The sequence below is a fragment of the Leptinotarsa decemlineata genome, unplaced genomic scaffold (genome assembly GCF_025532065.1).
Source record: "Leptinotarsa decemlineata unplaced genomic scaffold, Ldec_3_MD MMD2_tig00026358_RagTag_RagTag, whole genome shotgun sequence".
Taxonomy (NCBI): domain Eukaryota; kingdom Metazoa; phylum Arthropoda; class Insecta; order Coleoptera; family Chrysomelidae; genus Leptinotarsa; species Leptinotarsa decemlineata.
The window spans coordinates 1,417,198-1,430,522 of record NW_027412703.1 but is presented as its reverse complement, the minus strand read 5'-3'; the positions used below and the strand labels follow the sequence as shown (position 1 = coordinate 1,430,522).

Below are 13,325 nucleotides of genomic sequence, written 5' to 3'. Positions count from 1 at the left end.
TATTCTTGGGAAGGTATAGAGAATAAGGCAGACAACGGCTGAAAAATGATAGGCGAAGTAAACTGAGAAACAAACAATAACTATTTCAACCTAGCGAGGAATTTTCAGATCTCCAACGTCGATTGGCAATAGGAGAATGTGTAAGTACTGGTCAAGCAGTTAGTCAGGGAGCATAATTTATTCTTGTACATTTCAGGTATGGTTTTCTATGGAACGGAAGATTCCCATTACTATGAGGTTAATTGAATAAAATCAACTTGTAACTGAATTACATTGGTAATATCCTTTGAATAAAAATCTTAAAAGGTAAGGTAGTGTTTTGAAAGGTCACATAGGAGCAGTATTGATCTAGTGCTAAATTGAAACGTAACAGGTGCGGCGGTAAAAAATGTGTGACGATTTGTGAAAATGAATGAGTTGTAACAAAGAAAAAACAAAGATGGCGCAACATGTCAGAAGGGCACTAAGCCGCATCTTTGTTAATAATAGTTGCATCGTGATGTGCAGCACATCAAATGAAAGGGAAAGGAAAGCAGAATTTACTAACAAAGAAAAAACAAAAACAGCGGCATGTCAGAAGGGCACTAAGATGTATCTTTGTTAATAATAGTTATATTGTCGCTTGCAGCACATAAAATAGAAGGGGAAGGAATGTCGCCATTTTTTGTTTTATTTGTACTTGAAAAAATCAGTTAATAACAACACTACAGAAAAACAGTTCCTCGATTATTCTCTTTCACCTTTCCAATTCTTCTATTGAGAATATTTTGATTCATTCACTACCACGTCACATTTGTTAATAACCGTTCAATAATAATAATAAGTAATGAACTTTATGTGCTCTATACAATATCCATCTGAAGCACACAATTTTTGATTCGAATATACCGACTTAAATTTCGAAAATTAAAAGTACAAACCTGTATGAATTCTGACATGATTAGTTAAGTGTTCCTTCCTAGTGAAAGACTTAGAACAAAAGTGGCATCTATGAGGGGACTCTCCTGTATGTTGTCGTACATGATTATTCAAGTGTTCTTTTCTAGTGAACGACTTCGGGCAATAGGTGCACTTGTGCGGCGATTCTCCAGTATGTTGGCGAACATGATTCACAAGATGATCTTTCCTTGTGAAGGCTTTCGGACAAAAGTTGCATCTGAACGGTGTCTCTCCTAAAAACATGATATTTCAATTGAAAACGGTCAAAAAAAAACAACAATCATTACCTGTATGCTGCCTAACATGATTAACCAAATGTTCTTTTCTTGTGAAGGACTTGGCACAATGTCCGCAACGGTGCGGAGATTCGCCGGTATGTTGCCTCACATGGTTCAACAAATGCTCTTTCCGAGTAAACGTTTTAGAGCAAAAATCACACCGATGGGGGGTTTCGCCCGTGTGCCACATGATGTGATTCGTGAAATGTTCTTTCCTCGTGAAAGATTTCCCACAAATTTCACACCTGTAAATAGTAACGGATTAATTGGAAATTTTCTCATCCCATAAATTCAAATTCGAATCAAATTACCTGAACGGGGTGTCATTAGTGTGGCCCCTCATATGATTGGCCAGGTGCTCTTTCCTAGTGTATTTCTTTCCACATATAGTACAATGATGGGGAGTTTCTCCCGTATGCCACATTACATGGTTCATAAAGTGCTCCTTTCTCGTGAAAGATTTCTTACAAATTTCGCATCGATGTGGAGTTTCGCCAGTATGTTTCCTCACGTGGTTCACCATGTGTTCTTTCCTCGTGAACGTTTTAGCACAGTACTGGCATCTATACGGAGTTTCCCCGGTATGGCACCTTGTGTGGTTGTCCAGATGTTCCTTTCTTGCGAAAGTCTTTCCACACAGAGTGCACCCATACGGTTTATCGGTTGAATGCCGTTTCATGTGACGCTCTAACGAAGCGTCGTTTGCGAACACATGAAAACACACCGCACACGTGAACATACTACCACCTAAATGACATTTACCATGTCGAGTGAGTTCTTGGGCATTAGTAAAAGCCTTTCCACATACCTGACAAGTAAAAGGTTTACGTTCAGTATGGTAACGTCTGTGTACAATTAGTTGGTAACGAAACTGGAACATTTTACCACAAAGATCACATGTATGGGTACCGACTACTGGAATATTTTCGATGTTAACGTTACTTGTTGATGGTTCTTGTTCGTCCTTGGTAACTATCGTTATATTAGAATTCGAGATGTTCAGGTTTGGTTGACCGACATTCTGGCTGGTACTTGATATTTCACCCCCTGAAATAAATAAATTTCAAAACTGATATAATAGTTTGGAAAGAGTCAAAAAGTTCCACAAATCATTGAGTAAAACTAAAAGGTATAAAGAAAAATTTGATTACTAGGTTAGGTCTCAACTGAATGGGTTCATTGGACTCGCCATTGCAACCTGCTAGGGTTTATTGTATTATCTAATCAAACTTGACAAAATTATGTATCCGTGATACAGACGTTGAAAAACAAGAAAACTGAATATATATATATGGAATAAGTGTCTATGTTGTTAAACAGTGTAGTCATTTATTGTTGGACGTTCTTGAAAATATCATTAATACCTCTCTAAATGAAGGATGTTTTCCCTCAATGCTTAAGTTGGCAAGAATCTCCCCAATCTATAAAAAAGGATCTCCAGAACTAACTCAAAACTTCAGGCAAATATCAATCTTGCCTTGCTTTTCAAAAATATTTGAAACTATTCTTTATAATCAACTAGTTGATTACTTCGAAAAGAACGTGATGTGGCTCTGAAATGGTTCGAGTCTTATCTCTATAAACGTAGACAGGTGGTCTACTCTGATGGTCTAACCTCTCATGAGTCTTTGATGGATTGTGGAGTACCACAGGGCTCTGTCTTAGGACCCTTATTATTCCTGCTTTATGTGAATGATCTTGCACTCTTGGATATTGCGGGTAGATTTACAATTTTTGCAGATGATACCACCATTCTTTGGCATAATAAAGACACTCATCATTTGAATGCAATAATAGAAAATGACATTCACAAGGTCAAAAAATGGTGCGACGCCAATCTGTTGTCCTTCAATGTAAATAAAACCCACATTCTCACCTTTAAATGTTTGTTAAACCCAATTTCAATAGGTGATAAATGTCTACAAGAATCCTCTTTGGCTAAATTCCTTGGGGTATTTATTGATAGTAGGTTGACGTTCAAGGAACATGTCGCAAGTTTATGTACCAAACTTGCCAAAGGCTATTATGCACTTAGAGTCATATCCAAGGAACTCGACCCAACCATGGCAAGATCAACATATTTTGCATTTATAGAGTCACACCTGAGATATGGGATCTGCTACTGGGGCAATTCCGACAAAGCATCTTTCAATATGATATTTAAGCTACAAAAAAGAGCTGTCCGGTATGTTTGTAGGGCTGGCTTTAGAGATTCATGTCGTCCACTATTCAAATCACATAGAATAATGACCCTTACCTGCATATTTATACTAGAGACGGTGTGTTTGATGTTTAAAAAACATAAGTTAAATAGAAACACCATAAAAAACCCTAGTTACCTGACTAGACAGATGGGTAATTTGGATCTTCCTAAGCCCAACACTACACAAGTTAAAAATTCCCTGATTTATAACTCAAAAAAAATTTTCAATCATTTACCCCAGAATATCAAAGATCTAAATTCAGAGAGAAAAATTAGGAAAAGTGTCAAAGAGTTACTGTTTGATAAGGCATACTACACTTTGGATGAGTTTTTTAACGATTCACTTTAAATGTAAAACTGATGATTTGTCTTTGTTGTCTTGTATTTTACCTTATAGTTTTGTATAGTAGACTGATGAGCGCCTTGGGCGCATGTTTTTACTTTTGTTAGACTTGTTTTACGTTTTTGCGACTTATTTGTTTATACACATTAATCTCATCTTATTCGTCTCGACTAATTTTATAATTTTTATACTTCCACTTTTATGCTTACTTGTATTTTGTACCTTCATTACTTTAATGATTACTTATGACACTTTGTCAATAAGAAGTTATTCTTAGACAATAAAGTATCAGTAAAAAAAAAAAAAACAAAATCCTGAGTCCTCAGCAGTATGGTTTTAGAAAAAATATGTCCACTTTGGATGCTATCAAGTCATTAACTCGTGCTATAAAAGCTAGTTTTGAAAGAAACGAAAAATTTTTGGGAATCTTCACAGACCTAAGTGCAGCTTTTGATTGTGTTGATCATGACATACTACTGAGGAAAATGGAGTACTACGGAATAAGAGGAGTGGCACTGAAACTAATCAAATCCTACTTGTCCAATCGATTTCAAGTAGTTTGTATTGAAAATCAGAGAAGCACTCCTCAGATAATAAGTAGGGGAGTTCCTCAGGGATCAATATTGGGCCCCCTTCTCTTTATTATTTATATAAACGATTTGCCAAATATGTTCTCCTCAAATATCGAGACAATTATGTATGCTGATGACACCACATTTGGCATCAGTATCTATAAAGGGGAGTGTCCGGCTACAATACTTGGGGAAGTTATGGAACAAGCAAAAACTTGTTTCTGACAAACAAGCTCATACTCAATGAAAAAAAACAAACAAAAGTCTCATTTTCGAATCCAGGCTATTCTACAATGTAGAAAACGACCTAGACATGCTGCACACTAAATTTCTGGGTGTAGATATAGATGTCAGGCTATTATGGAACATACATATATATACAATTTGCAATAGACTAAATAGTGCAGTATTTGCTATAAGAAAAGTTAAACAACTTATTAACCAATCCGCTGCAATAACTACTTATTATACACTGTTCAAATCCATTATTAGATATGGCTTGTCTGTCTGGAGCTCGGCAGCTCAGTTTCATTTAAATGCTATATTCGTCATTCAGAAGAGGGCTGTAAGATGTATCATAGGAGCTAATTTTGAAGACTCCTGCAAACCAATCTTTAAAACATTGAAAATAATGACACTTTACTCCTGATAATTTTTGTAAAGTTATTATATGTCAAACAAAACATTAATAGTTACTCTGTTGTGTCCGATATACACGGTCACAATACTAGAAATAAAGATAATTTGATTTTACCTCAAACCCAGTTACAAAGAATGGACGATACTATTGATATTAAAATGTACAATGCCCTACCTCTTACAGTACGTTCTCTGAACTATAGTAAATTTAAAAAACATTTAAAGACATTACTTACGGAAAATCCCCTATATGGTATTAATGACTTTTTCCATTCACTCCCGGGACATAGAGCAAAGATGCCTTTCACGATTGTATGTATGTACTGTATTATTATTTTATTGCACTGTATCTTCTGAAGATTTTATATTTTACTTTTGGCATATGTTAATTTGATGGTATTTTGTGACATGTTCTAAAGCTGTAGCTTTGTTATGAACCAAATAAAAAATTTGAATTTGAAGCTCTTCGACAAAAGTGATTAGCCTAAATGGGGTCATTGATCTTTCAGGTCAGATGGTCAGAGTGACCCTGCCAAACTCTGAAAATCTGATTCGATGTGCAACGGGACAGGCACAATGTATGTACTCTACTTAAAATCGATCGTCCAGCCTCGCGGCTTGAACCAACAATTCACACAGCGGTCGATTGAGTGAGTGGAGCAAACCACACGTCAACCCGACCGTCTACCTTCGGTAACATTTAAAAAAAGATGTATAAATGCCTTGAAGTGGAACAGTTCTGGTAGATTTTACCGGGGGTCTGAAACTCTCACCGCAGTCCAGGTGTTCAGTGTTTGTTTGGCGAAGCCTAAAGTGATGCCACTGACAGATTCTGGTCTGATAAAACCGCACTGGACAATCAAGGGTTTAGTTCGCGGACCAAATCATACTACTTATAACTGAAGAAAAATCATTGAAAAACAACCTGTACAAAATTTCAAAGGATCCACTCCCTACTCAAGTAAAAATTCACAAGAAACGATCATGTTGACCATGTGGCCACAAAACCGAGCTCATATTGCTTCATTATTAGAAAGTTGCGTAACACAGTGTCAATGAAAGTACTGAAACTACTATATTTTGGCCCTATTCAGTCATCCCTTTCTTATGGTCTGATTTTCTGGAGGAAAGCCCAACATTGTGGTCAATTATTCATCCTTCAAAAAAATGAACATGACTGAAAACAAGAATGTTAGGAATCACACGTTAAAAGGTAAGACCTAGTTAGTCCTTAGCTGCACAAGTTTCGACTTCTGAGGGTTGTCGTTCGTAGAGGTGCGACAGCTGGTTAACGGAGAAACAGATTTTAAACAGACATATGATAAACGACAGAAAGATTCAATCAAATTAAGGCAAAATATAAATTATAGTTCAATACCACCTCCACAAGCCACATAAACAACAGTTGTTTTGTTATTTATTTATAAAGAGGAAGATAGGTTAGGTGCGCAAAATGTCATATGTCACAGAATGTTTCGGAACTCGGAACATAGTAAACAGAACAGCACGCCTCTGAAATATGTCATCTTTGTTTGTCTCATACAGGTAACAGATTCGTTGTCCTTTATTAGCTATAACCGATGTTGCCAAATGGTGAAATAGAAACGAATCCCTTTAAATGTTGAATGCATTATTTCATTCCTCTTTTTTAAGTATTTAAATAGTTTTTTAAAGAAAAAGGTTGAAATGATAAGTTTAAAATGCGTTGTTTTAGAGCTCTTTTATGAAAACTACTAGATTTTCGTCAGGAGGAACATTCCCCATTTTTCAATCGACATTATCATCATCACCCACAATGATGAATAGCATCATTTAACTAATAATTAAATGAAATAAGTTGTGACGGTTCATTTATGAGATACTGGGGCAACCTGTATATACATTTCGATAGTTCCGTTGAAATGGCGTGCAGGTGGAAAGAGGACAATTAAAGCAACGGTGCGAGGCTTCAGTGAACGAACATAGAGCAGAGAAAAGGGTCGGTGCTGTTTGATAAAATAAATTTCAAACTTCGTGTACTTATTCAATTTCAAAGGTCTAAAAAGAATCTAAAATTGATAATTCAGGATATTACAATTTCTAGTTTTTTGCGATAGATTTGCAGAAACGATGTTCTCGTTTCAGGCCTAAAAGAAGGAAAAAGATAAAGGAGGCCCAGATTCAGATGATAATACCCCGTTGACATTAAATTCAATCGATTCAACCTTATCAAGAAAATTTAGCTTCACCTATATCACGATCGTTCACTGCCTGCTATGTCTATCCGATTGTCTACCTTGAGAGCCGATGTCCATTATATAAGAAATTTTATGCAAGATACGCCACTAACTAGCGTGGCCGAGGACAATTTTCTTAAATAATTTCGGTCTAGTCGTGTCTACCATTTCAGGAATTTCACCCCTTCCGGATATATAAGTATGTGAAATTGGTTGTGGAATTGGCCGCGGTGGTAGTGCGCAAGACTCACGATCGGAAGATCGTGGGTTCGATTCCCGCCTCGACCAGATATTTTTCTCGAGAGAATTTATCTGGTCGAAGCGGGGATGATTCTGCAACCGTGTTAGGAATCACACATTAAAAGGTAAGACCCCGTTAGTCTTAGCTCGCACAAGTTTCTCAACTTCTGAGAGTTGTCGTTCGTATGGGGGCGACAGCTGATTAACGGAAAAACAGATTTCAAACAGATTTCTACTTCTTGAGACAGAGTGAGTAACTACATGTCTTCTCCTTCAATGTCAAGTGGACTATTATGCGTTTTATTTATTATTGTTACCGAATGATTATTGATCGTTTAAACTTGTTAATGTTTTCCCTTCAATATTGTTCATGTATACCTATTTGTGAGTGTTCCATGTGTATTTAGTTTCCTGCTACTTGTTAACTGTTTAAAAATCCGTTTAAAATCTGTTTTTCCGCTAACCAGCTGTCGCACCCCTACGAACGACAACCGTCAGAAGTCGAAACTTGTGCGAGCTAAGGACTAACAAGGTCTTACCTTTTAACGTGTGATTCCTAACTAATTCAATAATATTTATGCCATATTTAAGAAGTAGCAAACCTTGTTGCAATTTCTCATATATTTATTGATTAATTATATATTCATATATCTGCATTTATTTTGTTTGACTCTCCATTCCTCGTCAATTTATATGGGTATATTTATTGGCTGGCGCCCTCTCAGCTTACTAAAGAACATTTTAATTTTTCAATCAAATCTCAAAAAATCGAAACCACGCCTTGGTTGTGACGTAGATAAAATTGATGTTGAAAATGTTTTTTAATGAAATTTTATTTTTCAAGTAAGTACGCCACAAAGTAAAACGGTTTTTATTGAAAAAAGATAATGCACTAAAAACTAAAAAGTGATTCGAAAGATTCTGGGTAGCAGTCATCACTCCACTCTTCTCAGCAATCTACGTTATTAATCAGATAAAAAAATAATAAAATCGTTGGGTGTTGCATAACCTTAGTAAACATGTAAATACTACGCCCAAAGATTCTATTTGTCTATTTTATCTGATCAATACAGTGGATTGCTGAGGAGAGTAGTGTGATGACTGCTACCTAGGACCTTCCGATTTTTTTTTAGCTTTTAGTACATTATCTATATCGTTATTTTCTTTTTTTACTTATTTTCAAATTTTCGGTTTCTAATTTTATTACTGAATTATTCTCATTCTGTTGAGTTCATTTAATGCCTCAGTATCACAGTGGAAGCCCATGGCAAAATTAAGGGTAACATCCTTCTTTCAGCCGTCCCGTAATTGAACTTTGCTTGAAACTGCTAAAAATAATATGTAATCCGACATTTTGTAGCTGCGACCATCTTGAATTTCCATCTATTTCACAGTGTACTACTATTCTACTGTCATTTGATACCCATATTGAGGTAGTTGTGAAAAAATAAAATATCCACCATTTTGTAGCTGTGCCCATTTTACATTTACAGTGATACAGAATTTATTGTACTGCCATCAAAACTAAATGTGTGTACCAAATATTAGATGAATTTGTCAACAGGAAGGGGGTCAAACTTTAATTACTAAATTTAACCCAACTAAATAAAACCGTTTGAAATAGGAATGATTGAAAAATATACCAAAAATATATTTCCCTTACCCTGACCACCTTGTAGTTTTCCAAAAATCTCATGATAGGCTAATAACTGGTTCAAGTCATCCACATTGACCTTGTACATGTTATTAACAATATCTACTCCCAAAGTCTTCACTAATTCTTGCTCTTGCATATTCGTCTGAATTTTTACTATACTTCCATCGGCCGTCCTCACATCCATCATATTTGCTTTGATGTCCTGCAGTCCAAATTGAGTTCCGGGAAGAAGCTTGCAGTTTTGAAATGTTTTCTCGTCTTTTACTATTTGTATAGTCTCAGACAAGGCTTCCGCTTCACTGTTAGACTGATGTTGATTATTTTCAGAATTTTCCATTCGTACCTAAGATCATTTTCTTGAATTAAAAAGGATTACATTTTCAATATAGTATACTGATAATCAGCTAACTATTTTGGTGATCCAATAATTTTTCTAAAGAAAGATTGGTTGGGTAACATGATACAGGTTTTCTAAAAAAAAAAAAAAAGTTTTCTTGCCAACGTTTCGAATTTAAATAAATTCTTCTTCAGGGCTCGAAAAGTAGCTTCTTTGACATGAAACAAACGTTTGTTTCATGTCGTTTTGTGTTGGTGTTGTTTCGAAAATTTGGTTGTTGCAATGTTTTTGATTTTTTTAATGCATATATGTCTAATGGTTTTTAAAATAGTAATATTAACACGAAGAAACTACTTTTCGGGTCCTAAAGAAGAATTTAATTAAATTCAAAGCGTCGGCAAAAAAACAATTGTTTTTTATGAAAAAATTGATCCTGTTACACAACCAATCTTCATACTGATAATATTCAATTCAATAGTTCACATTATGCAGGTAATAATACTTGGAAAATCCTACATAATTATTAGGTTGTTTCAAAAGTTTTGTCCGATTTTATTGTCATGTTTTTGTAACTCCATATATCAATAAATATTTATTTTACTGTGTCGCGGCATATACTGATCGATTGAGAATTTTGTAGTTCATACATTGATGCTACTCACTTTTTAACAAATTTTAATTTTTTGCCTCTTTTCAGCTTATTACTATGTGATACAGCCCAAAACTGTTAATGAACGTAATGTTCGACGTTGGTTTGCAAAATTTCGTTATGGAGATTTCAACCTCCAATTGGTCGACCTACAGTAATCCAGGCCGAGGATTTCGGGACCCTAGTGGAGAGTGGCCTATCACAAACAGTGCGTGGGATGGCGAAAGAATTGGGCGTCAGCTCCCATGCGGTTTTTGATTGTTTGAAACGTATTAAGGAGGGCGAAAAGCTCGATTTGAATGATCGACAGAAATTGTCACGTTTCGAAGTCTGTTCTTTGCTTTTGCGCAATGAAAACGTTTCTTTTTTGGATCAGATCGTCAGGAGTAATGAAAAGTGGATCCTCTGTAACAGATATGCCACCCAGGCACTTCCCAAAAGACCATAGCTACTGTATGGTGGTCAGCAGCTGGTGTGATTTATTGTAAATTTCTGCAACCAGGCCATATCATCACAACAGAGTCCCGTTATAACCCCAAAACAAAAATGCGGTCCGAACAGTGGACTGCAAAGTGGGAATCAGCTCCAAAAAAAAAGCAAAAACTATTTTTAGGCTGGGAAAGTGATGGCGACTGTTTTTTGGGATAGTCATGGAGTTATTTTAATTGATTACACTAGCCAACAAATAAGAAACAAAATTGCAACTAATAATATAATGGCTAAACATGAGAGTTTAAAGCATTCTGACTGCGACTTCAACATCAAAAATTTTCCATCACGTAAAGATTTTGAGTTAGTTATTTTTATTTCATACAAAAATTTTCACACATAGGGAAATATAAGATCAAAACAAAAAAAAAACAATACATTTTGAGGATAAAAGACTTTATTTACAATACATGTGCATAACCTTTTTGCAAATGTTGACTTTCATTTATATGTTTCATCATTTTTCCTCATAAGGAACCAGCAATAAACCCCCATCATTGCTGCATCCCATCTGCCTTGGTAACATTGCTCCATTGTCAGTATGTTTTGGTGGAACCTTCCCCCTTGTTCGTCACTGACAGCACCCAAATTTTCTGGGAAAACATTCAAATGGGAGTGCAAGAAATGGATTTTGAGAGACATGCAACATCCCATTCTGCAGTAGTTTTCAAGTAGTTCTTCTACAAGTGTTTCATAATTTTCTACTTTTCTTGTTCCCTAAAAACTCTGAAACAATTCTTTTGAAAGAACTCCATGCAGCTAATTTAACATTACTTAATTTTTTATCAAACTGTTGATAACTTAGTAGTTTTCTAATTTGTGGTCCAACAAATATACCTTGCTTGAACTTTGCATCACTTAATTTTGGAAAAACGTGTTTAAGATATTTAAACGCATCACCTTCTTTGTCTAATGCTTTTACAAATGTTTTCATTAACCCCAGTTTAATGTGTAATGGAGGTAACAAAACGTTTTTGGGATTAACAAGAGGTATATTTTTCACGTTAGCTTGACCTGGAATATACATACATCGGAAAAGTCTAGGGATATTTTTATAACATACTAAATATCATAAAAATAAATGCATGAGATCGTTTAATTTCGATTAAATTGGTACACTCGACCACCCTGTAGATTTATATGGGTTGAACAAAGCCTGCAAAAACGGTAACTAATCTTTTATCAAGTTTTTTACAAACTGTAGGTTTTCGGCTAAAATGAATAATCTGAAAGTGTCGAGTTTGTACATTCTATGCAGTTCTTGCTCAGCAATTAAACTGGAAATATTGTGCTTTAACATGGAACGCCATCACTTACCATTGGCTGAGATAAATAGAGCTGTAGGGCTTCTTCAAGGTGGTATGCGACAAAATGATGTAGCTCTTCGTTTGGGGGTCTCCCAAAGTGTTATCAGTCGATTGTGGCGGCGTTTCCGTGAAACTGGCAGTCCAGCCGAACAACATCCAGAGCGAGGACGCGCTACAACTGCAGTTCAAGACCGATTTTTGGTCTTAACCACAAGAAGACAACCGACAATCACAGCACCTGAGTTGGTTAACGTGTTGCAGCAGACGCACCAGGTAACCATTGGTCGTGATACTGTCAGAAATCGACTGCATGAAGCAGATCTCCACAACAGAAGGCCACTTAGATGTCCACTTTTGTCGAGAGGCAATCGCGGTAGAAGATTAGAGTGGTGTCAAGAACATCAAATTGGGATGCAAATGATTGGACCACAGTTTTGTTTACAGACGAATCCAGATTTGGATTTCATCCAGATTCTCGTCGAGTAAGACTGTGGAGACGACCTGGAAATAATGAACGTTTGAGACACGTCCAGGAAGTCCACACATACAGAGGTGGTACAGTAATGCTATGGGGCGGAATCATGATCGGCGGCAGAACCGATCTCGTTTTTCCAAATCGCTCCCTCACAGCTCGACAGTACCTCGACACCATTCTTCTACCTATCGTCCGTCCGTTTGCTGGTGCTGTCGGTGAAAACTTCTACCTAATGCACGATAATGCTCGTCCACATGTCCCGCGTCTAGTGACTGACTGGCTCACCAACGAAGGAGTTGATATATTGCCATGGCCAGCACAATCACCGGACCTGAATTCCATCGAGCATGTGTGGGACATGCTTCAACGAAGAATTACTCCGCATATGGGGAACATTCACTCAACGTTTCAATTGAGAGAGCTTTTAATCGCTGAATGGGCAAATGTACCTCAACAAGACATTGACAATCTCATTTTGTCGATGCACGATAGATGTAGGGCCGTAATAAACCAGCGTGGAGGCCATACTTTGTACTGATTCCAATTTTTTTTTGTATTATGATTTTTTTTCGGGGTGCCAAAGGAGAGCCATATTTTTTTTTAGTTTTGCTTATATGCACACTCAGTATTTTTAACCATTTAATAAATTTTGTTGTAAGTTACATCCGTTTAATAATCACCCGTCGACTTTTTTTTCCCTAAAGCGACCTAAAAAAAAATTATTGCCATTTTTAAAAATATCCCTAGACTTTTCCGATGTGTGTATTTATCTCTCAGAGGCCATTCTTTTACTTGATAATGGCTCTGTGTTACCCTACTGTTCCGAAGGCAAAGAAAACAGCAAAACTTCGTATATCCGCCCTGAAGACCTACCTGGTAATAGTCCTATGACTTTTTGGTCACCACAAAGTTGCCACTTATACGTATTATAACTTATTGCATTTAGTGACATACTTTTTAGAGTGTTTCCGTCATGGAAAC

At 36.3% G+C, this 13,325-nt stretch overlaps 1 protein-coding gene across 4 annotated transcripts in view; it reads right to left on the bottom strand.

Moving 5' to 3' along the window:
• LOC111516564 (uncharacterized) overlaps window positions 1-13,325 on the bottom strand; it is a 126,477-nt gene that overhangs the window by 95,045 nt on the left and 18,107 nt on the right. For 2 of the 4 annotated variants that reach the window (XM_074184877.1, XM_074184878.1), the window contains exons 5-8: window positions 9,094-9,430; window positions 1,529-2,264; window positions 1,227-1,462; window positions 921-1,172 (exon numbers count right to left, since the gene is read on the bottom strand). In XM_074184877.1, coding sequence (XP_074040978.1) covers window positions 921-1,172; window positions 1,227-1,462; window positions 1,529-2,264; window positions 9,094-9,430 — 1,561 coding nt within the window. The remainder of the gene's footprint in view (window positions 1-920; window positions 1,173-1,226; window positions 1,463-1,528; window positions 2,265-9,093; window positions 9,431-13,325) is intronic. The other 2 variants (XM_074184879.1, XM_074184880.1) reach the window with 1 other exon arrangement.